Source organism: Dipteris shenzhenensis, chromosome 11 (genome assembly GCF_047967505.1).
Source record: "Dipteris shenzhenensis isolate YYH24624 ecotype China chromosome 11, Dip_SZ_1.0, whole genome shotgun sequence".
NCBI lineage: Eukaryota > Viridiplantae > Streptophyta > Polypodiopsida > Gleicheniales > Dipteridaceae > Dipteris > Dipteris shenzhenensis.
This window is the reverse complement of record NC_141606.1, coordinates 3990323-4015975: the sequence shown is the minus strand read 5'-3', so window position 1 is coordinate 4015975 and position 25653 is coordinate 3990323. Positions and strand designations below refer to the sequence as shown.

The following is a 25653-nucleotide window of genomic DNA, read 5'->3' as shown; positions in this document are numbered from 1 at the left end:
AAACGAAGAGTAGCTGCATATAAAAGACGGAGGGCGTTTGCGGTGAAAGAAGGCCAATGGGTCTTATTGAAATTTGAGAAAGCCCGGTTAAAAACCAAAGTGGGCAAAAAGTGCATCTGCTTCAAGCTATCCTTTCAATATTATGGTCCTTTTCAAGTGTTGCAGGTAATAAATCATGTCTCAGTCCGATTGAGACTTCCAGAGCATTGGAAGATCCACGATGTCTTCCACGTAAGCTTGGTGAAACCCTTCATTGGGGAACCACCTCAAGAGCCCACACTGGACGATGCACCTGAAGTAGAGGACACTGAGATCTTGTTGATCCCAGAGCAAATTATTCTGCATAACTTCACTATGGGACGTCGAGGCACGACTCACAAGATGTACCTTTTGAAGTTCAGAGGGCTCCCATCCACCGATGCCCAATGGATGGATAGAGCTACATTTCAGGAGTGTCCTAAAATCTTGGATGCTTATGAGGAAGCATTTTAGTTGAGGACAACCGAATGAAAGATGGAGGGAATGTCATCCTACTTTAACAACATGTATCCACTTGCTTGGTAATATTTCTTTTTGTTTTTCAATAGTATGCTTATTAAGAAATGAAATGTTTTCCTACTGTTCAGTTACGGTCAATGGGAACTAGGTCTAGCATTTGAGGGTCGACCCCCTTGCTTGGGATTATGGGCATATGTGACCCACAAGAGTGATGGCCTCTCTTTGAGAGGGACATCTAGAAACCACACCCCACCTGAGTACCCAAACATGAAACCAATCAAATGCACAGATTGCATACTGACCTAGAAACCATTCAAGAGAATGTTCCCTAAGCTTTGGGTGTGGGCCTGGCAGCATTCCAAGAGTAATGGAGATACAAGATAAGACGACAAACAAATGAGCTCAGTATGGCTCAATTATGACCTTAGAGTACATCAGTAGATAGTCCAAGCTGTTAGAAACCTGTGGGTGCGATCAGAATTGAATTCTGACAACTTTGAAATTTTATATTTTTTGGGAGTGACACATGGCAGACTGCCACATGGAATCTGAGCTGGCAGGTCAGTCCACGTGTCCCACACATGTGGCAACAGGCATGGCAGGTGGCAGGGCATGCAGGCCAAGTGTCTGGCCCCAAATCTAGTAGATTTGGGGTAGGTTGTGGGCTGTCCTCTTTGGGACTGCAGCCCACCAAAAATCTGGGACAAGTGTCCACCTTCCACTCTGAGCCCCGGGGGGGGGGGAGGCTGAGCCTATAAAAGAAGGCCTCTCCCCTTCATTCCCTACATGAAAATTCGTCACTTTTCTTCTCCCTCCTTTTGGTTGATGCAACAGAACCTCTCCAGCTCCTTGGGTGCAGCCAGCTTCTCCCCAGGCCATTCTCTCACCTCAACAACACTTTCTCTCTCTACAGCAACACACTCTCTCTCTACAGTTCCAGCCCCTCCTCTCCAGAAATCTTCCCCCTCTCAGCTCTTCTGGAACAGCAGCAGCATCCTCTCTCCTTCTCCTAGCCTGGAGCAGCCATAGCCCCTTTCTCTCTCCTGTTGCAGTCTTTCTCTCTCTACTGCAGAATTTCTCTCTTTACTGTTCCAGCCCCTTCCCCTTGCAGAAATCTGCCTTTCTCTGCACCTCTGGAAAAGCAGCAGCTCCTCTTACATCCCCTCCCTTAAATATCCCAAATATGTCTCATTACTTTGAAGGGTGGCTCATGTTTATTGAGTTCCAAGGCAGAAACACTTCTTAGAATCAATCTTGCCCCGTGGCAATCAGCATAGCCTTTATTACTGTGGAGTCCAGCTTTTTTGGTTACTACCATTGGAAGCATGGAGTTACTGCCTTTTGCTTACCATGCAATTGGCTAGCCTTTTCATGTGTGTGGTCCAATGGTCCTCAACCTCATCCTAGCTGCTCCACCTTCTCCTAGGACTTCTCTTCCATCTTCTCCTCATCCTTGTGTCCTTGTCTTCATACTAGACGGCAAACTCATCCTCTTCAATGCAAACGAGAGAGCCATTGTGGATAAACAAGCAATATCCATTATAGATTTAGAGTTCTAATGGTTATCCTAAAATATAGCAGCTAAACATTTTGTGTTGTGCATTTTCTTGGAAACAAGTGAGCTTTGGTACATATACAATAGAAGTTACTTATCAATTGCATCTCCAAAAGGGATGCATTCTAAAGAGAATTGTTGGCACACCATCAAATCCATTTAACAAGCAACAAAATGCTTCACTCTTGACACCACTATTGCAAACCAGTCCTAATAAATGGAAGGTGCGTGTTTTTGCTTCAATGCATTCTTTCAAGGAGTATGTGAGAAATCCACTCTAAACATTACAAGTGCTTCTTTCTTTTTGAATGTGTATGCACCCCTCTCAAACCAGGAAAGATCCAGATAAACATCACCAAAACACAATGTAGCTTTAGTAAATTGCTACAAGAATCCCACACCTTGCACCCCAATGCCTCATAAAAACATGCGCATCCATGCCATCCTCTTCCTTCCATGTCGAAATTGATTCTTCAATGCTCACATAGGTTGCTCGCAATGGCAGCTGATTATGGTGTAATAGAACAAGACTGGCATCCATAGTTCGCACACAATCAAAGCATAACATTGTGTACATAACCATACATTGGAAGAGTATCATGGGGTACACCCATTCATTTTCTGAGTGATTTGTACAGAGAGGAGTGTTTTTTAACATGCGAAACAGAGGCTGTTAGAACAATGGAAAAATCAGGTACTTCTCTCAGATCTTAGCTGTCCTTAGTATATTCTGTGCTGTAGACCTTTGTTATAACAACTAGTGGCTCATAATAGTGCAATTTTTATTCATGTCACAATGAATTTCCATATAAAGTACAAGAAGGCAAGCTTCTCTGCCTTCTCGCCGTAGCACAAATTAGTAAATATTCCTTTCAAAAAAAGGATAGCTTACCTGTGAAATAACAGTAGTAACACCAAAAATATAAGGAAGCACAAAAGAGCAATCAGTAAAATGATGACAGCAGCAGCATGCCACCTGCCGAATTAAACAGCCAAACATACATCTACTCAGAACTTATTAAAGTAAGCTCGCCAAGTAAATCCCGGATCTTCTCAGGAACAGACATTGAAGATAAATCAGCGATTGTGAAATAAACCCAACAAATACCATGAACTTGAACCACCCATACTGGTTAAGGCCATCGCATACATAACGCTGGTCCAAAGACACAGTATGGTTTCATCAAGAATATACCACCTGCAAAAAAGATGGCATAGTTCACTCAGTCTTCCCTCTGCCCAAAAATAGCTTTTTATAGCAAAGAAAGATTCTCCTAGTCAAGCTTAAACGAGTTTTTTTTTAAATGGATTAATGCTAGCTAGCAGTGACAGAAAAACTATTCCTGGATTAGCAATAGATTGGTTAGCTGCACTTAGCTATCATAAGTGACTAGAGCATTATAATCTAGTTACATACTGATAGGACTGCTAGTGACGTGGCCGATCAAGGACAATTGATGGGCTGGCACTTGTTATGGGTTCAAAGGGCATGGACAACACCCTAGCTTGACTGCTCCAATGGAGCATAGCTTACTTAGACCTCAAGCAGTAAATCGAGAGGCCACTTATAAGCTAGAGTTTGTGGCATCCACTTCTTGAGACAAATAATAAGAGTCCAGGGGAGAAAAAACTAATAAAGAAATGTACAAATATAGGACCAATCCATTGACCAACTGCCCTGCTAAGTAGAATGTATGTATCTATATCATATCATATATGGCTTCTTCCAACTAGTTTCACAAACAAACTGAGTCTGCTGGACCCCATGTATCAGTTTCGCAAAACAAACCCCAATAGAGTATCCCGCATTTAATCACTGATGCCCAAAATTTCAAATGTTTGGAAAAAAATTAAAAAGTTTGGCTTTTTAACAATTTAATTTTTACTTGAATGCAGAGTAAAAGGCAAAAGCTCCCAGCTAGTGCAGCTATCCAGGAGTGTGGTCCATGTGTGTTCCTTTTGGGACGCATAACAAGCATTGTGAAGTGATCTTACTTCCATTGAGACTCGAGAGACTTAGAGACCAGCAACCCAACTCCTAGTGGCTGGAAAGACTACGAGTGTGCCAGATGAGCTGCGGCCAGATGAGCAGAGTGATCCTATTTGGCTTTTAAAAATGTTAATTTTTACTTGAAATCAGAGTAAAAGGCAAATGCTCCCAGCTAGTGCAGCTATCCGGGAGGATGGTACATGTACGTTCCTTATGGGACGCAGGACAAGCATTGTGAAGTGATCTTACTTCCATTGAGACTCCAGAGACTTGGAGACCAGCAACCCAACTCCTAGTGGCTGGAAGACTATGAGTGTGCCAGAGTTGAGCTGCAGCCAGATGAGCAGATGGTTGCATCAAGAGTCAACATGACCCGCCTTCTGTTTCAAACCAAAGTGTCTAGATCCAAATGGACACAGCTGTGGCACCAAGAAGGATCACATTCAATCAGACCCCCAAGTGATCCTGGAGATGACCACCTCTTTTTATAGCCAATTGTGTAGGGCAGGGGAGTCCACCCTGCATGTAGAGACTGCACACATCTAGCTTGAAACAAGCATCCATGTACGTAAATCATGTAAAAGCATTGAAAATAGAGCATATTGCAAAAATAGCATCGTGTTATGGCATGTGTGCTTATGTGCTATTATGTAAGGGGTATACTAAGGGTGTACTTACAGATTTCTTTACACGTGACATGCATATGTGGCAATGCCATGGTGTGGCACTATGCATAGCTGTGTCACGTCCATCCCCACGGTGGTCTTCGATGCCATGACAAGTAAGTTGGAGGTCCCCTAGCCCTTACAGATAACAAGATGCTGAGGCCCTAAAGGCATTACTGGGGCAGAAATGCTCAAAAAGAGGACAGCATCTGTTCAATCTTCTTCAAACAATTATAGGCTCTGATTGATACCCATTCCAATAAGGTTTCCATGAGACTTTTTATTCCAAATTAGAGGCCATCCACTGTGCCTGCTAGGAGTCTTAGGCTCTTGCACTCCTTCTGGATTTTGAGGACGACTATGACAATCGTTGGGCAGGACCTTTTTGGAGGGAAAGGTTGTAACCTTACATGCCCCAGTAGCAAAGAGAAGGTAAGCCCATAGGCCCCTCATCATCAATGGGCAGTTTAGGGATTAGAACTTGGAAGGAAGGGGCTAGAAACCATGCAACTGGTTGAGTGTAGGGTAATTGTGATGTATTCATGCTTTGTTTTTGGTACTCTAGCATGCTGCCTTTGTGATCTGATCCCCAGTAATGTGTGCCTCAAGCTTTGTCCCATAAGCCTTGTCCATGACATGGCTAATTATTATCACGCAATAGTTATCTAGCTTCATTGGAATCCTTGCCTCCTCTCCATTGCTTGTCTAGGTAAGGGATTCATGGGATGCAACGTATCGAGCTGCACATGGATAGTTTACTCCCCCTTTTCTCATTTCTAGCCCTAGTTAGATTGTTTGTGTTCTTCCTGCCTATTCTTAGTGGTCCTTCCTACCCTTCTCTAGTGTAAGTATGCGATTCCTCCAAAGCCTAACTGTGCATGTCTCTAGTGCCATATACTCATCAATTTCAGCAAACATCTCTTCATAGACTACAATGTTATCCTTAGAAAAGCCTTCCACGTTCCAAATGTTGACCTCAAAAGTATTCTTTCTTTTCTTGTCAATCACAATGTTTTGATACATGTACTTTTGGCTTGTTGTAGTATGTGGTTGTGTTGACCTTTGTCAAGTCCTCTCATCCCTGTTGCCGCTCAAGGGGGTGTCTAGGTTTTAGGACATTTAAGTTTAATTGAATATCTTGGAGCTTAGCATCCTATTTCTTTCATACCCTATGCTTTTGCCATTAAGGACCAGTCCATGCATTGTGATCCCTAAGGATCTCACAATTCATTTAAGTATAAGTTCACGTTTCCGTTGAAAATATTGTAATATTAAAGGTAGTGGCCAATGTATTAGTTAATTAGAAGGGTCAGGGGCACTCTACCTTCTAAGGTTTTTTTCCTAACCACAATTACTAGTTGAGTTAGGAGTACACTCAATTTTGACTCACCGTCGCTCGCTCTCAGGTTTTTGGGTTTTTGGGTTTTATCATGTTGACAGTCCTCGTGTATCTCATGTTTGCAATCTCAATCACGCTCAACTCCTCGTTTTTTAGCCTTCTCCATCTACAAACTCTCATATTTGGTATCAGAGCCAGGTTGCCCCTTGCTCCCACGCAACTCCCCTGACCTCCTACACCCTTGGGACTTTTGTCGTGAAGAATCTCATTTTTATCGTGCAAAACCTACCTGTCCAGCATTATTTAACTCAACTACAACGTCTATAAGCCACAGTCCCTCTTTTTGAGCAGTCCCCTAGAGCTTCTTCAAGGCAGGGCAACCAATTTTTCGACATATTTGCGTCAAATTCGACCTGTTTTTGACTAGGCCGCCACTCCTACAAGATTCTCCTTCTATTTCAAAATAGGGCTCCTCTTCCAATAGCCTCATATTGCTATTCTGAAACAAGCAGCCAATTTTGAAGGGGTAACTAGAGGTGCTGCTGCTATCTTTGGAGCAGATTGACCGTTTTCAGAGGTGCATTTGTTGCTTGTTAGCTGTTGCTACTGTCCAAAACCAAGTCACTCGAAGTACAAGCATAAAATAATCACTTCCTAGAGGTTTCTGCTGCTGGTCGAGTATCTTTTCTCAAGAGTCACCTCAGTTTTAGATTTCAGAGCTGTTTGTGCCTCCCCTTGCTGTGTCAACTATTTTAGGATTCTTCTTGAACAGTCTGATTTAGTCCTTTGTTGCTCGCATTTGGAGTTATTAGCAATACGCAAGACGGCATTAGGATCTATCTGCAAAAACCCCGTCGGAGTCAATAAGCTGGGAAACATTTTATCTACCATGTCTCAAGCCAAGAAGCCTTTATTGAATTTTCCTCCCATCTGAATCCAAAAGGACTCCCATGCATGAAAGGCATACTCTGCTCTCTGATCTAGCACAACCTGCTAATGAGCCCTTGCTGGCAGCAAGGCGCTCTTGAATCCAAGAATCTGTAGGCCTTTTTTGCTCTTCCCTCTGAAGCACCACCCTACTGTTGGAAGCCCATCTCCCATCTGCGAGTCTCATGTCTCCTGGTACTATCAATGATATGATAAAAATCACTAACACCAGAGAGAACGTGTGCCACATGTGAACATGATGACATTGCACCCTATAATGAGATACCCACATCAGCAAAACATTCTCTATGAGGCCCTCCTATGCATACAAGACTTATGGAATTCTGATATTGGTAGAGCCTCACATGAGGCTCAGAAATCATCATAACCACACTGAAGAGTGATCTCAAGTGGAAACACATGGTGCAATGCATACCAAGCCACCTTTGTCTAGTGCCCAATCATCAACATACGATCTGTCAATCCGCAAATGTATGGGCATCTGCAACCTCCTGCTCGACCACGAGAACACGAGCGAATGAGGCAAAGTCTAAAAGGCATCATCTATCCAAGTATCTCTGTCACTGAACTGGAATAAGAAGGAAACCCAAGCTCCTCTCTCCAATAAACAAATGCCACCTTCTCTAACTCCCTTTTTATTTGAAGGCAATTATACCATGTTGAAGTCCCCTCCAAATAATATATGAGTCTACAATGGGAGCCCAGAAGAAGTTCCTTCCAAAAAAGAACACGATCCCCTTTATGTTGGGGGCATATAGGTTGAGGAGATCAACCTTACATTCCCCAATAAACAAACTTATCCATTGGGCCCTAAAGAGTCAACAATGCCCGCAGCTGCCAGCCGCCACGAGCGCGCATTTCTTCTATGTGGGACCAGGCGAACTACTGCAGCCCTGTCCTCTGGTGACGGTTGCGGACGAGTGCACGACGACGGTACGACATCAAGGAACTCCATCCAGAATACATGCTCTCCCCATGAATCTTGTATGCTGGTGATACCGGATCAATAGCAAAAGCATGACGTCCCTCTGTGAGCCACGCCACCATCCCCCACGTGAAGTCTCTCTGCATACTCTGTGGCATGGCCACTCTCCGGAACGCTGCCGTCCAAATGCTCTGTGCCGTAGAACAACTCCATAGGTAGTGTGGGATTGTCTCTAGCTCCCCCTCCATACAGCGGACACATCTACCACATCAACCCTCATCTACTCCAGCCAATAGAGTGTTGGACCTCCGCCTCCAGAAGTAGACTATCTGCCCCTTCTAGGGGAGATCCGGATAGGGTTGCTCTAGGTGAAGTATGACTAGAGAGTGGTCCCGACATCATGGTACCTGCTAAGATGCCAATAGATCCCCCTCTGTGTAAAACCCAGTCCCCAACATAAAAACAGTCCAGGCGCTCCAGCAGTCCGTCATGACTCCTCTACCCAAAGTAACAGTGTTGACTCTTCTACCCAAAGTATCAGTGTAAGCTTCCAGGAGTCCTCGTGAACTATGCCTCCTACTAGGTGTCAGGCTTGCTAATCGTAAACACAAACTGCTCCCAGGTACTCCTCTCTACAGCTGGCATCTCAAAGAACAAGGTCCCCCTTGTTCATCCTCTGCAGACTTGAGATTGTTGAAGTCACCTCCTACAATCCACGAGTCAAAATCTAGGAGGCACTCGGTAGTCGCCTTCAAAAGGTCGGCCGGTGCTGTCTACATGTTGGTGCATAGACGTTCAGGATCCCTATCCTAAGACCTCCCACATGAAGGCCCATCCACACTATCTTGCCTGCGATCAGCTCCCCCCTGATCGAAAACCTCAGTAGCCACTGGCTATGAGGCTAAGATGCAAACCCCACCGCTCCTCTCAACTGTTAGGGGCCAAACCTCGGGCCCCCTATCAAGGAGGAGGTGGTGTCATGGACCGATACTCTCTCGAGAGCCTCGAAAAGTGGAGTGTCACCAAAAACCGCGGTACATGGTGTGACGTATCCATATCCTTCACTGTGAAACCGTGGTACCAAGGGATAAGGTATACCAAGGAATATTAGACTCTGCTCCACAAGGGCCTGAGTGGTGGCTGGGGAGCTTAGTTGGAGTAGAAAGACACCCCTCTCGTAGATAGTAACCTCCTAAATGTGGTCACCCTCTAGGGCTAAACTCACCTTAAGCCACTCTCGAATCTGCCTCCTCGAGGGTGCCAATCCGACTATCAGGCCTATCATTGCTGTCTTGAAGAGATTGAGTTGCGTGCTGAACCTGTTGCTTGTCTGAGAGGGAGAGACAAATCTTCACAGCTCTGGGAGTCGAGGATGTTGCCATGAGGGCTCCTCTGGCTAGACCAAGACGTCACCGTCAAGATTATTCTCCCAGCCAAACAACCACTAACGCTTTGCTGCCAAAAGGAGGGAAGAAGAAAAACGAAGTAACCAGCTTGCAAGGGACATGCAAACTGGACGGCTGCAAAGTACAGTCCAAAAAACCAAGCCAGACTTCGGAGCGATCCACTCCCAAGTTCTTGGCATAGCCGTCACCAAGATTCTACGATGGCCTCTCTCAAAGTTGCCATGGTCCAAGTGGCCTCAATGGGGGACTCCTCTTGCGCTTACACCGGTACAAGCACCGAAAGGGGACTATGCGCCGCCCTCTACTACTGCTCTGACGAAGAAGCCCAAAAGGGAGACCGCCTCCCTTCCTTGGAGCTGAACGACCAGCAAGGGGGTGGCTGAGGGCCACCTTTCTTGGCGGCTTGGGCCACCCACGGTAACAAAGGGAGAGTGTGATGCTCCTCCCCTCCCTTACGTTCCAGAGCTGGCGGGTTGGCGACCAAGTAGCCATGTGGGCTCAGAGAGTCAGGGCGGGCAGAACACGTGGCGCAAATCCAAAGGCGGGGGCAGGAAGGTCCAATGGCGAGGGCAAGACGACCACATGGGCTGCTGCACGAGTTAGCGAGAGGTTGAGCACTGGTCCAGACAAGGGGAGAAACCGAGGCAAGGGTGTGGGGGTGTGGAGCAAAGGGGCGAAGGGTGAAGGCGAGGGGAGGTGATAGGCGAAGGTGTGACAGACGGAAGGACGGGCACGCAGCAAGCGAGCAAGAGACACTGTTCCCTTACAGGCTGTCCAAGAAAAGCACACTAGGTGATTTCACCAATGAGGCGGTTAAAACTCTTGAATTAGCAAAGCTATTTGTGAAGCATATTTATAGGTTGTATGGGCTACCAGCCTGTTTTGTTAGTGACCACCATAGCAAATATAACAATCATTTTTGGAAGGCTATTTTTAAGACATTGGACACTACTTTGAATATGAGCTTTGTGGATCATCCACAGAGTGAAGGTTAGACTGAAAGGGTCAATCACTACTTCAAGCATATGTAAGTAAAAGGCACACTAGTTGGAAACAACATTTACCCATATTAGAATTTGCATACAATAGTGCCAAACATTCAACAACAGATTTTAGTCTATTCATGATGATGTATGGATTTCAACCTAGAGCTCCAATTGCAATGGGACTCCAAAAAGAGAAGATTCAAGCAGCCAAGACTTTCTTGAAGATACGAATTGAATGCTTAAGTTAGCTAAGCATAGCATTAGAAAGGCTCAAGATAGAACAAGAAATTATGCACACCACACCATAGAAAGTTGGAGTTTGAAGGAAAAGATTAAAAGTTGGATGCCTGAATCTTCAAAACCCCTAAATACAGGTAAATGTCAAAAGTTATCTCCTAGGTATTGTTGTGGACTTAGAAAATTGGAGAACTTGCTTACAAATTAGCCTTACCATAGTTATCTCCTAGGTTTTGTGGACCATTCCTAATACGTAAGAGAATTGAAGAACTTGCTTACAAATTAGCCTTACCAAAAAGATGTAGAGTACATCCAGTTTTCCATTTAAGTAGACCCAAAAGGAAATTAGGAGATGATAATCTCACTGGAAATAAAGTCCTAGTAGAAGTCATTGGACTATCTTCACCACATCAACCCAAAAAAATTTAGATAGACAAGAAAAAAGAACAAGACATACAATATATAAGAATGTCTAGTTAAGTGGAAGATAGAGAGTTCAACATGGGCAAGGATAAGCAATCTCCAAACGAGGTTTCTCATTCGTAAGGGAAAGGTGATTATTACGTCAACCGTGATCATGGAATTCTATGAATCAGTTATGTCAATGAGGAACCATGAGGGCAAAACAATGCTAGGGTTAAAGAGCTAGGTTCTAGGGGCATTCCTAGGATTAGGCCTCAATTAATGGAATGCTCTTGAGATAGCTTTAGTTGAAGGTCCATTTAAGGACGAGTGGCACCATAAGAAGGATTCAAATAGTAAGCAATTGGCTAGTAGGGAGGATTCTAGAGGGAGCTCAAGAAAGGAAGTTTCATGAGGGAAACCTCACAGAAGAACACAAATCGAGCTCAATGGTAGAGGATCCGTAGCTAGATGGTAAGTTGAAATTTTCAATAAGTAGATCACAAATACTGCTTCACAGACACCAAGATACCCAATTGACCCTTATAAAGCTCACACAATTCATATTTCACTTTGGCAAATGCTTTGCTTGGCAACATATCTCCAAAGGTGACACACACCTTCGGGGTCTTTCATTTTCTGTTGCAGTTTCAGTTTTATAATCTTAATAGTTCCTTGTGCTAGACACCTCTCACTGGGGTTTGATCACATGATGTATTAGATGTTCTTTATAGAATGATTGGTACTTCATAATTCCTAAGATGACTATTATCCTACTAAAATCGTAGATCTCTACATCAAAAACGCAAGATTCAAGTAGTACACACAACCCATGAAAGGCCGAAGAAAGGCGACATGATATGTGTCATGACACGAGAAATCACTAATCTGTGATTCGTAGACATTAAAACATTATTATATATATATGCCAATGGTGTAACATGTATTTGTATTTCTGATGGGCACGGACCGATTTGTTATGGCGGTGGATCATCTGAGGAGATAGGACTAGTCGAGCTAGAGCCGCTTCTTCAGATGGCATCAAATTTGGACATGTGACACTTATTCTATTAATAAAAATGTGCACACACGTGTCTAGGTCCCAGGGGCAATAGGAAGGGAAGGGTGCATTAAGATGCATTGAATGGTAGATGCATGGGTCATAGGCTAAGAGTAGGTGTAAATGGGAAGATGGAACTTGAGTGATCTCAAGGGACATTAATAAAAGGGTATCACCCTTTCATTTTGAATCTCACATAGCATTCTTCATTCACCTTGCATTCATTCGCCATCTCACATACACCTTGCATTTCGGTCAAAATAGAAGCAAGTACTCTCACGAGGGTGCTCTTCCCCATTGGAGGGCAAATCGACATTCAATTTATGCATGCATTGCGCACATTTGGATTCTTGAGAAATCGGTTCTTCACATTTGGTATCAGAGCAGTGACAATCCATGACCGGGAAAACAAGAGAACGTGCAGGACGGAAGGCGAAAGCCTGCGAGACAAAGATACGGACAACAAGCCTCAGCGTAGAAGAAGAACGCGCGAAAAGGGAGCCAAATAGCGTCGCGATGTGTGGGAGAGACCCGTACGGAAAACGCAGCAAGGAAGAGGCACTCAAGAAGGGCACATGCGAAAAGGTCGGGATGGAAGGGGAGGCACGACACACGGTGGCCGCACGTGGGCCGAGGCTATGAATGGATGTCGTGGAAGGCCGGGCAATGTAGGAGCACGTCGAAGAAGGCTGCCGGCAAACCTCAAGGCCCAGACGGAAACACACCCGAGCGATGGAAAAAGTGGATGTTGGAGACCTTGAGGAAAGGAGTTTCTCTGATTTTTGAAGAAACATGGTGGAGAGAGAGAGAGAGAGAGAGAGAGAGAGAGAGAGAGGGTAGGCTAGGGAGAGAGGAAGTGATACTCAAAGAGAGACATAATGAAATGGAAATGAAATGACTATAGCAATGAACCAAAATGAAAGTACTTACATGTAGACCAAAGAGCTTGTAGCTTGATACTTGATTGATTTGACACTAGACAAGTACAACTCTTATATAAGAGCACACACTGTCACATGCACCCCTGCACTTGGGTGCAAGGTGACACACTGGCTACATTGACAAGTGCATTATAGTTCCCAGATAGGAGATTTTGTCGTATGCTGTGACCCCTTTGTGAGCCCTTGTCAGGACAGTCAGGCACAAGCTACGTAGGTCAGTCTCTCAACCTTAGGTCAAGTCAGTAAGTCAGTTCTTGCTCACTAGTACCCACTAGAGAACAGTAGGTTAAGTGTTTCCATCTTATAGTTTAGGTCTTAGCCTACATTAGGAGTCTCTTTAGGGTCCCCAAAGGCTGGATAGGTAAGCAGGGAAGGCAGCTGCAAAGGCTGCCCAAAAACTCCCCTGGCAACTGAGCCAGGGAGGGCTTTTTTTAGGCTGGTTGTAGGCCAACCAGTCTGTAAACAGCTGACTCAGTCGGCTGTTTACAGACTGGGTTGGCTCAGTCCAGCCCTATAAAAGGGCCCCTTGGCTGCCCTGTTTTCTCATTCAGTTTGCTCCTGCCTTCAGTTCTCCTACAGCTCCACTTCAGCCTCCTATGCAGCCCCTGAGATCCTCAGATCTGGTCCTGCTCTAGCCTCAGTCCCTTGGCCATCAGTTCAGCCTGATCTGAAGGTGTCCTTGCAGCACAACAGTCGGAGGTTTGGACCAGCAAACGGAGAGAGGTTTGGACACTGTTTCCTCAGCTTTCTCAGCTCTCTTTTACAGTTTACACAGCTCACTCTCAGCTCTATATTTCAGTTCATCTCTCAGTTCTCTCATAGGATCTATCACTTCTAGTTTTCATTCTCTCACTCACGCAGTAACCCTGCATTCCGGTAGACAGCACAAGCCTCTCCCTTGCCTTGCAGAAGCGTCCTACATCGTCAGTGTTGACAGCATCAAGGTCTTGGTACTGGTCGGCGTTGCCTCTCAGGTCTTTGGGTCTGCTATACGTGTGCACAGTGAGCTCTTCAGAAGCGTGTTCCGTGCTCTCTCAAAGAGTGTTCTTTGTATTTCTCAGTTCTTCAAGTATAAAGCAAATTCTCCCCTGATTGGGGAAGGGGACCCTCAGTGGGTACAAGGACCCAATCGGTTGTCGACTCTACTCTCTCTCTACCCTCATCCTCTCTCTCTCTATGGTAAACAACGCTCCTTGCTAAAGGTTTAAAGAAGGTCTTACTGTGAATTACACGATCAAATAACCGTTGCATGTTACATTGGTATCAGAGCTTCGGTTTGTATCCAGCTTGACTACCGCGAGTGTATGGTTGTGTTGAGATCCGGAAAGGACACACAATCAAGCGCCATGGAAGGGTCAGGAAAAGATTTCAATCTTGAAGACTTTAAAGAGGAGAAAGACTACCAACAAGATACGCTTCCGCCAAATGCTCAAGAAGTGATGGCAAACCTTCTAGATCCTGCTGCAGCAACCCGAAGAACATTCATCCCAACTGGAAGAAAGCAAAAGACAGCTGGACCAGACAAAACGACATCTGGAGGAAAAAGAAGCAGAAAAGCCACTGGAAGAAAAAGGAATCACAGATTTTGAAAAATTGCTCTTGTTGATGCATGAGGAACGCAAAAATGAGGAGGCACTGCGACGCGCACAGCTCGCCCAAGTAGAAAGGCAACAAAAGCTAGATCGAGAGGCGATGCTTCTCCAACACAAACAGATGTTAGCCGCTATGCATGCAATTTTGAGCGCAGCGGCCGTCTCCGCCACAACTTCGCCATCGACAAAGGTAACACCACTCACTCGGTCCACTCCAAATTTTGTTAAGTATGATGGTAAGTGTGGCCATTCAGCAATTTTGCAATTTATTCATCAGTTTGTAGCTCATTTTCCGTTAGCGCGGATTCAAGATGAGCAAGATAAAGTCCACCTTGCAACCCCTCATCTTACAGGTGAGGCGGTGACTTGATGGCAGCATTGGGCTAGTAAGCATACTGACCCAAAAACATTTAAGACGAATTTCGTTTGCGTAACGTTTGTGGCCGACCTCAAAGCCTGTTTTCTTCCACCCCAATATATGCTTAACCTGGAGGATGAGTTCGCTCGTCTCTCCCAGAATGGTTTGCCTATGTTGACGTACAGTAATAAGGTCATCACACTGGTGCAACAGTTGGGTGTGACGGAGAGCGCCAAGAAAGCAATTCGTTCGAGGTTTGGATACGAACATACGTTTTACCATTCGGAACTTCGACCCGCCGGATTACGAGCGAGCGTTGACTCTCGCACAGAATCAGGAGATGATGCTGAACGAGGGGAAAGCCCAAGCAGGTCCAAAAAGATACCAAAGCCCCGCATCAGTCAAACAACAGAGCAGGTAAGGATCAGAAGAAGGACAACCAGTTCCAAAAGAAAGACGGCCAGACTTCCGGTCAAAAGGAGGAGTCCATGCCAAAGATGACTCCGGGTGAGAAGGCTAAAGCGGGTATTACAGGAGGCTATCTACAACCCGACGACCAGAAGTGGTACCACCAAGAACATCATTGCTTTCATTGCCACCACATCGTTGGGCATGGCAAGAAGGATTGTCCGAAGTGGCTTGCCGAAAAGGCTGTGAAAGCACCTACTTCGTCTGTCGCCAATGTATTAGCTCTTCGAGCCCCGCCTCCATCCTCAGCTACGAATGCCATCTTCCCTGCTTTGAACGTCATTCCCACGGTGGTCTTTCAAGGTAAGAAGGACGACTTCTCATATCAAAAGAAGGCGCTCATTCGAGCGTACGGCACAGCTAACAGGCATCAGTTTATTGTCATGTTCGATATGGGGAGTTCAAAAGATGCCATCTCCCCTCACCTTGCCAAGACAGTGGGATGCACCTTGGTGCCTCACGAGCTTGCAGTGGACAGGTTCACGCCCGACTTGCGCACACACATCACGCATAAGGCCATCCAGTTCACTTTTTTAGTTCAGAAGGCCATGTTTACGCGGGATTTTATATTGACTCCTTTAATGGGGTGCGACATGATCCTCGGGATTCAATGGTTCCGTGAGCATGTTCCACACCTGATTGGCAGCAGGACACCTTCACAATTGTGCAAGGTTTACCTGAGCCCGCCATGATCGGAGCATACCATGGATTCGATTAATCTCTCATATTCAAGCAGGTCGCACCGCCCGCAAGGGTGCCATGTGTGCACTTGTCTATGTCCAGTGCCAAATCACTACAGTTCAAGCCGCTCCTCCGATGGGGCAAGCAATGGTGGATCTACTCCAAGAGTTCAAAGATATCATGCTCCGGGACGATCTACCACCCTAGCTGCCTCCCAACCAACTGGAAGACCATCGCATCGATCTACTTCCGAACTCGACACCTCCAAGTAAGTTCCCTTATCGACTTTCAAAGTCTATGGAGGGGGAGTTTGAGCAGCAATTGTCTCAATTACTGCACGCAGGGTTTATTAGACCTTCTTCTTCGCCTTTTGCTGCACCCATTCTATTTGTGACAAAGAAGGATAAGTCCGCAAGACCATGTGTCGACTACAAAGCACTCAATAAGCTTACGGTAAGCAACAAGTTTCCTATGCCCCGCATCGAGTACATCTTGGAAAGACTCAATGGTGCAAGATTTTTTTCAAAGATTGACCTCAAGAGTGGCTACCATCAAGTCCGGGTTTTTGAAGCTAACATCCCAAAGACAGCTTTCCGAACTGAGCGAGCTCGTTACGAGTTCGTCGTCATGCCCTTTGGTCTGAAGAATGCACCACCAACATTCAACAAGATGATGTCCCGAGTATTCACAGAGTATATTGGGAAGCGCATGCTCATCTTTCTCGATGATATCCTTATCTTTTCTACAACAGCCGAGCAGCATATTAAGGATGTGCGATGTGCCCTACACTTATTACGTGATAACCAACTATAACTCAATGCAAAGAAAAGTGAATTCGGATTGCTGGAAATTCAATATTTGGGCTCCATCATTAGTGCTCAAGGGATTCGATTGGACCCTGAGAAGATCCAAGCTATCACAAGTTAGGCTGTCCCCAGGAGATCCGATCCTTTGTGGATTTGTGTCAAGCATATAGCTCGCACATGGAGGGTTTCTCAACATATGCAGCCCCTCTTACAGATTTACTCAAGGGGATAAAGACACGCAAACAAAAAGTTTAAGTCACCAGCAAAGCTTTGCAAGCCTTCCACGACTTGCAACGGTTGGCCACGACAGCACCAGTTATGAAGATCACCTCTTGGACTGATCCATTTCTGGTAATCACAAACGCTAGCAATGTCACCATAGGGACAGTTTTATAGCAAGAGGATAGACCCGTGGCATACTACAGCAGAAAGCTTAAAGAACTATTCACTGTATGATAGAGAGCTCCTCGGTGTCATCCAAGCATTAAAACATTGGAAGCCTTTCCTATACGGACGGACTTTCACGGTGAAAACATATCACCAAACCCTTAAGTGGCTTCAGACAATGCCTAGTACGCAATGGAGTGATCGGCAGCAGCGGTGACAGTTTGGGGGAATGATCGAGTACGTTCCCGAAAAAAACAACCCCGTTGCAGACGCTCTCAGTCGAAAAAGTTCCATCCAGACCATTAAGCAAGCCACTATGCTCGAAATCAAAGGAAAGGATCTTGATACCATGAAGGCACAGTTGGCAGAGTTTGGCACGCAGTTCCAATTAGCTACGACGCTTGCTCCAGGCCATTACTCATTAGAGGACGGTTGGCTTTTCTATAAGAAAAGGTTATGTGTACTCAAAGACAAACGGCAGTTGCTTCTTCATGATGCCCATGACGCCCTTACCGGTGGTCTCAGAGGTATCAACGAGACTTTGGAGAAGTTACAACGCTACTTCTATTAGCCAAAGATGCGGAAGGACGTATACGGCTATGTGTAGAATTGTCAAATATGCCAAAAGGTCAAGGCTTCCCACGTCCAGAGCCTATGGCCTAAGGCTCATATGTTAAAACCTGGGGAAAAGGATGACCTGGCATCCAGGAAAGGCCAAACCTATGCAAGATATACCATAAGGGATGGTATGCTGAAAAGAAATGGCAAGGTAGTAGTACCTAATCAGAGAGAGTCATTCGACAATGCCATGATAGCCCATGTGCGGGACATCCAGGAGTCGAGAAAAGCGGCAGGCTTACTTATGCCATTGCCAATCCCCGACGGTCCTTTCCAGGACATAGGTATGGATTTCGTGGGACGACTTCTAGCATCCGCAGATACGCATAATACTCAATGTCTTACTATTGTTTGTCGCTTGCAAAGAAACGGCCAGCGCTAAAGATGTAGCTCGTTTGTTTATCAAGTATTGGTATCCCATTGGAGGGTTGCCGAAGACCATCACATCCGACAAGGACTCCAAGTTTACGTCTAACTTTTGGCGAGCCTTGTTTGATAATTTTGGTACTAAGCTGCAGATGTCCAGCGCTTTCCATCTGCAATCGAACGGCGAGACGGAAAAGTATAATGGTATGGCATTTGATATTTTAAAATCATATTGTCATGATGCTCAGGGAAAGTGGGAGCAGTTTCTTCCACTTGTGTAGGCCATTCTAAACGATACCTATTCTTCGAGTATTGGTCGCACACCTTATGAAGCAGCGTTTGGACAGCGATTTACCTCACTCCTCACCCGGATGGTGTCTCCATCTCTTGAAGCCAACAAAACCACCGAATCCATGGCAGAGATTACGGAGTCTGTGAAAAGCCGCATCACCAAAGCTCAAGCATCTTATACACGCCAAGCTAAATCCAGACGAGATGTCTCGTATAAAGAGGGTCAATGGGTGTATTTACGCATTATCAAGCAACGATTGAAGCAGGTGGGCAAGCGATGCCCTAAGCTGTCCTTCAAGGGCTTTGGACCATTCCCTATTATTCAAAAGATCAACGATGTCTCAATGAAGTTACAACTTACGCCTACCAGACAGTTAGACTATGCACAACGTGTTCCATGTAGCTTGGTTGAAGCCATATTTTGGACCTCCTCTTTCAGAGATTTTCGACCTCAAAGTTTTGCAGCCAGAACAGATCCTTCTTCATAAATTCAAGCATGGGTCAGGACGCAGGATCTAGGAGTTTTACACCAAGTTCTGTGATTGAGGTACCCATGAAGAGTGTGGTTGGATAAAGATTTTGTCCAGGAGTTTCCCCAGATATTGACGGACTACTTGGAAGCAATGAACGTACCGCCAAGTTAAGGAGGGAATGTCACATGCACCCCTGCACTTCGGTGCAAGGTGACACACTGGCTACATCGACAAGTGCATTATAATTCCCAGACAGGAGATTTTGTCGTATGCTATGACCCCTTTGTGAGCCCTTGTCCAGGGATAGTCAGGCACAAGCTACGTAGGTCACGCTCTCAGTCTTAGGTCAAGTCAGTAAGTCAGTTCTTGTTCACTAGTACCCACTAGAGAACAGTAGGTTAAGTGTTTCCATCTTATAGTTTAGGTCTTAGCCTAGGTTAGGAGTCCCTTTAGGGTCCCCAAAGGCAGGACAGGTGAGCAAGGAAGGCAGCCTGCAAAGGCTGCCCAAAAACTCCACTGGCAAATGAGCCAGGGAGGGATTTTTATAGGCTGATTGTAGGCCAACCAGTCTGTAAAACAGACCGACTCAGTCGGCTGTTTACAGACTGGGTTGGCTCAGTCCAGCCCTATAAAAGTGCCCCTTGGCTGCCTTGTTTTCTCATTCAGTTTGCTCCTGCCTTCAGTTCTCCTACAGCTCCACTTCAGCCTCCTGTGCAGCCCCTGAGATCTTTAGATCTGGTCCTGCTCTAGCCTCAGTCCCTTGGCCATCAGTTCAGCCTGATCTGAAGGTGTCTTTGCAGCACAACAGTCAGAGGTTTGGACCAGCAAACGGAGAGAGGTTTGGACACTGTTTCCTCAGCTTTCTCAGATCTCTTTTACAGTTTACACAGCTCACTCTCAGCTCTATATTTCAGTTCATCTCTCAGTTCTCTCATAGGATCTATCACTTCTAGTTTTCATTCTCTCACTCACGCAGTAACCCTGCATTCCGGTAGACAGCACAAGCCTCTCCCTTGCCTTGCAAAAGCGTCCTACATCGTCAGTGTGGACAGCATCAAGGTCTCAGTACTAGTCGGCGTTGCCTCTCAAGTTTTTGGGTCTGCTATACATGTGCATAGTGAGCTCTTCAGAAGCGTGTTCCGTGCTCTCTCGAAGAGTGTTCTTTGTATTTCTCAGTTCTCCAAGTATAAAGCAAATTCTCCCCTGATTGGGGAAGGGGGCCCTCAGTGGGTAGAGGGACCCAATCGGTTGTCGACTCTACTCTCTCTCTACCCTCATCTCCTTTCTCTCTCTATGGAAACAACGCTCATTCCTCGCTAAAGGTTTAAAGAGGGTCTTGCTGTGAATTACACGATTAGATAACCGTTGCATGTTACACACACACACATATGAACACCTATGCATATGGGATAACTCCCAATATGACACATGGCATCCATAGGACTCACTAGACTATAAAAACCCCCTAGACACCTAGTACACTCATTTTTAACTCACTTTGGCTTCATATTCCAACACCCCCCCATGAAGGCAAGGTGAGAGACTACTGGAATGAAACCAAGAACAGAACATGACAATGACGGTCATCAAAACTGTGCATGCCGGTCTAGAACTAGACATGGTTCCCACACAATCTCAGAGGCAAGTGAGCATGGCTAAGAGGCTAGCGAGCATAACATAGAAAGCTCATCTACCATGGCTCAGAGACTCATCATGCATGGATGCATAACCAACTCAGAGGTCTAGGAGACCAATGCACCAACATCACCAACATCCTGGAACTCTCAAGTCAGGCCTGATAAACAAATAGACCTATCAATGCCAATACAAGGCTCCCACAATGCATCCCCCTCGTGACTCCAGGGACTAACTAGAAACATGGAGTCACACACCATAAAAGAAATACATCATTTTAGGAGGACAATCCAAGGCAAAGGACCTTTATTAACTCTTCAAACATTCTTTTTAGAGGGACTACTCAAGGCAAAGAACCTTTAACTCAAACATATATAAAAATATATAAAAGATTTCATTCATTTTATGCATAGCAAGGGCAGAGAACCCATGAGCCCGAAGTAGCTACCGCACAAGAGTGTGCACATCCTGAAGAAAAGAGGTATGTCAGTGAAGAACCAGGCAACGATGCCCTCAAATGATGTGTCAATGAAAGCCATAGGAGCAGCTACCAAGGGAGATCACGTCATGACTCTCAATGTGCCGATCGGAGAGTCACCAAATGCTCAAGGGAGCTTCTCAATTGAAGACGCAAATCGTGGGCCGCTCAAATCAGATCCATGAGCACCAACGGGAAGCTTGAATGAAGGCGGTAAGAGAGGCAATCTATGGCGGAATTACGAGCAAGTTTCGGCATCAGATGGCACAGCAATTGAGGCTATAAGCAGCTGCAAATGGCGCAAAAATTGAGGGCAAAGGCAGCTGCAAGTGGCACTGCAATCGAGGCTGGAGCAGCTACTGTTGGTGGCAGTCTCGAGGGAAAATGGCGAGGGCAGGAGCGTGAGCAGCAGGTGTACGGGTCTAGCGGGCAAGCTGTACGGGCAGACGGGCAGGCTGGTACGGCATGGGACTGCACAAAAACAGACTGTACGGACTGCTTACAGCGGGCTGTACAGCCTGTTTGCAGGTCAATGGAGTAGCTGGAGGCGAGGTTACTAAGGCGACTGATGGCGAGGAACCACGAGGCATTTCGGGCTGAAAAAGAGGTAGTTGATGGCGAGGTAGATTAGCTCCAAATCAGCTCTCGAGGTGAGGCTAAGGATTGGAAGGGAGCTCGATCACAGAGGAGAGAGGAGCTTCCATTTGCGGGCTTCTCTCATCCTCTAGGTAGAGCAAGAAGAAGGGGAAGGTAGGAAGGGAGGCTTTGATACCATATGAAGAAACATGGTGGAGAGAGAGAGAGAGAGAGGATAGGCTAGGGAGAGAGGAAGTGATACTCAAAGAGAGACATAATGACATGGAAATGAAATGACTATAGCAATGAACCAAAATGAAAGTACTCACATGTAGACCAAAGAGCTTGTAGCTTGATACTTGATTGATTTGACACTAGACAAGTACAGCTCTTATATAAGAGCACACACACACACATGAACACCTATGCATATGGGATAACTCCCAATATGACACGTGGCATCCATAGGACTCACTAGACTATAAAACACCCCCTAGACACCTAGTACACTCATTTTTTACTCACTTTGGCTTCATATTCCAACAATTTTTTGTTGTCTTTGGACGGGGAACAGGGTGTCCTAACGGGGTGACTCCCCCCCGTGCAAATAGACCCTTAAAACCCTTAAACCGTGGGGAAAAGAGACCCCCCTGTTCTCCACAACGGAAAGTGATCGCAACAAGTTTTTAAGGGGGTGATCCACCCACCAAGCACCCCCTATAACGGTATCTAGAGCTCCAATCCTCTCAAAATAGACCCTTAAAACCCTTAAACCATGGGAAAAAGAGACCCCCCTGTTCTCCCCAACGAAACTGATAGGAACAAGTTTTTAAGGGGATGATCCACCCACCAAGCACCCCCTATAACGATATCTAGAGCTCCAATCCACTCAAAATAAGTGGCCCAAACGGAGCATGCCAATTTACAGCAGAAATACAAGAAGAAAAGCCTAAAAGAGAAGAAAGAAGAGGTCATTTGAAGTGGCTTTTCGACACAAGCAAAGCGGGAGTCGGATAAGTACCACCAACTCTACAACAGTTGACTTCTGCTGTAAAATAAACCCCTTTTCTAAAATTACAGCAAGTCATTTTCTCTCTTATATTACTAAAAGAAAAGAATGTCAGGAGAAGGGATATTTAATAATGAACTTATCTTTTTTCATCCACTACCAGAAGGAGATAGGGAGAGAACACCATCACCTCCCCCTGAAGAGGATAATGTAGATGAGAGTTACACACATATTGAGTATAATAACCCACGTATAGAATTACCTTCATCTCCCCCACAAGAATCTCTTGATAGGGAGTTTTCCTTAAGAAACAAAGGGAGAAATGAGTCCATCCAAGAGCAAGGCACTGAGTTTACGCCTTTAACTCAAAATCCCATACACATGGATTATAATCCAAGTGCAAGAGGGAGAAATGAGTCCATCCAAGAGCAAGGCACTGAGTTTACGCCTTTAACTCAAAATCCCATACACATGGATTATAATCCAAGTGCAAGAGGGAGAGAGGAGTCCCCCATTGATAAGTTGGTTTCTCAGCTTAGCCATATGATTGAACAATCCATTATGAAAAAATTAGAGACTAAAAGAGTGCTGAATTTTGGGGATGATGATTTAAGTACCCCCTCAAAGAGAGCTAAATTCCAACCCCAAGAGAGAATAGAATTCCCAAAGTATGATGGAGCAAGAGAGACGGATAAAATCCTCATTCACTATTTTGACCTATATTTTGCCCATCAAGATAAGATTGATCACGAGAAACTTGCTCTTGCTACACTGCATCTATAGAAGGATGCTTTCATGTGGTGGTCCTTATCACAAATGGGAAAAGAGCCTATTCTTCAATGGTCCAAATTTGTAGAGCAGCTTAAGGCCACTTTCATGCCTCCGAGGCATGAAGAAGAATTGACCTTCCACTAAGAAAGGTTCAAGCAATTTGATAATGAGAGTAATGCTGAATTTACAGCTAGGTTCTGGAAACTCTCTTTAGAGTTACTTGAGAAGAGCGAGGATGATAGAAGGAAGAAGTATTTAGCAGCCCTAACCCCAAAAGTGAGGTATGAGATTGAAATGTTCAACCCAACCACCTTGAAAGACCTCACTTAATTGGCTGAGATTGCTGAGAGGAAATTGAATCCTCGTAAACCCTTCAACAAAGGAAAGGAGAAAGCTATTGTACAAAATGTTAACAGCCAATCACATCTTGAATGGATACCATTTCTTTCCATGATTGACGATGAGAAGAAAAAGCTAATTAAGGAGGGTAAATGTTTCAGATGTAAGAAACATAAACCAGAGCATCCATGGCATAAATGTCCTATTCTATTGCCAAAACTAATTCTGTAAAAGGGAAAGGCAAAGCATCCAAGCAGGAGGGTGAGGCTTCTGCCTCCTAATCCCAGGACTCTAGGGTGAACATAGAACCAAGAGTAAATGCTATCCATTCAGCCAACACTGGTGTATGAATGTGTGAACTGAACAGAGAGTAGGCATATTCATTATAGAGTATGGACAGAGAATAAATATTTTTCTCATCCATCTAAAGCGTCTAATAGGATGAATAGGGCTGATATAGAAGAGTTGGAAAAAGAGATTAAACATCTATAGTTTCTATAGACTAAGTAGTTCTCCATCACAAAATCAACTATGGCCAAGGTCTACCTAGTTCAATAACTCTCACCCAACATCTTTTGAATACTGACTAGTTTGTTGAGAATATGTTTCAGCTTATTGAGCAAGTTACTATAAAGAGATTTCAGCAGCTTTGTATTCAGAAGAGGATTATGAGCATGAAGAGATTTTAAAGAGGCACTGCAGTGATACTTTTGCATTTTGAATATTCAGCATCCAAAGGAACCAGAACTTGAAGATGGGATTTAAGTTCTGATTCAAAAGAGATCGTGTACTACCAAGAGAAGAATGTTTGCAGATTATGAAGAGGAGATGCAAATGCAAAAGTAAAAGAGAAGCGTACGCGAGAGAAAGAGACAAGAGACGATCCAGAAGACAACTTCTGCCCATTCGAGCAAGAGGGAGTGTCATGACGAGAAATCACTAATCTGCAATTAGTAGACATTAAAACATTATTATATATATACGCCAATGGTGTAACATGTATTTGTATTTATGATGGACACTGACTGATTTGTTATAGTGGTGGATTTAGATAGGACTAATCGAGCTGGAGCCGCTTCTTCAGACGGCATTGAATTTGGACATGTGACACTTATTCTATTAATAAAAATGTGCACACACGTGTCTAGGTCCTAGGGGCAATAGGAAGGGAAGGGTGCATTAAGGTGCATTGAATGGTAGATGCATGGATCATAGGCTAAGGGTAGGTGTAAATGCGAAGATGGAACTTGAGTGATATCAAGGAACATAATAAAAGGATATCACCCTTTCATTGTGAATCTCACGTGCATTCTTCATTCACCTTGCATTCATCCGCCATCTCACACACACCTTGCATGTAGGTCGAAATAGAAGCAAGTACTCTCACGAGGGTGCTCTTCCCCATTGGAGGGCCAATCAGCATTCAAATTCTGCATGCATTGCACACATTTGCATTCTTGAGAAATCGGTTCTTCACAATCTGTATGATAGTTGAGCAAGCAGAAATGATGAAAGAAACCTCATAGTTGAGAAAGCAGAAATGATGAAAGCTACATATAGAGCTAGAAGTACAGCCAATGTGGGCTTGCAAAATCTTCCAAGCTTCTATTGAAGCCTTGGCACTCATCACATTCTTAATGATAAAATATTTAATATATTTTGTGAGAACGTCGATCCTTTGTCTCCTACTGTCAATTCTCTTGACATTTGCAAACGGCTTTGATTGTGCATGCAACAATTTTGGACAAGACTTTGCCAATAAATAGCATCTACATTGTGAACTTCCACATGGGATAGTTTTGAGTGCCATGCAATTTTTACAGACTTTTTCTCATTTCAAAAACATTTTGCAA

General features: G+C 44.8%; 1 protein-coding gene across 2 annotated transcripts in view; it reads right to left on the bottom strand.

Moving 5' to 3' along the window:
* LOC147896506 (protein S-acyltransferase 10-like) overlaps positions 1-25653 on the bottom strand; it is a 65252-nt gene that overhangs the window by 18872 nt on the left and 20727 nt on the right. For both annotated transcript variants that reach the window (XM_087381706.1, XM_087381705.1), the window contains 2 exons: positions 3162-3251; positions 2946-3029 (listed from right to left, as the gene is read on the bottom strand). In XM_087381706.1, the coding sequence (XP_087237832.1) occupies positions 2946-3029; positions 3162-3251 (174 nt within the window). The remainder of the gene's footprint in view (positions 1-2945; positions 3030-3161; positions 3252-25653) is intronic.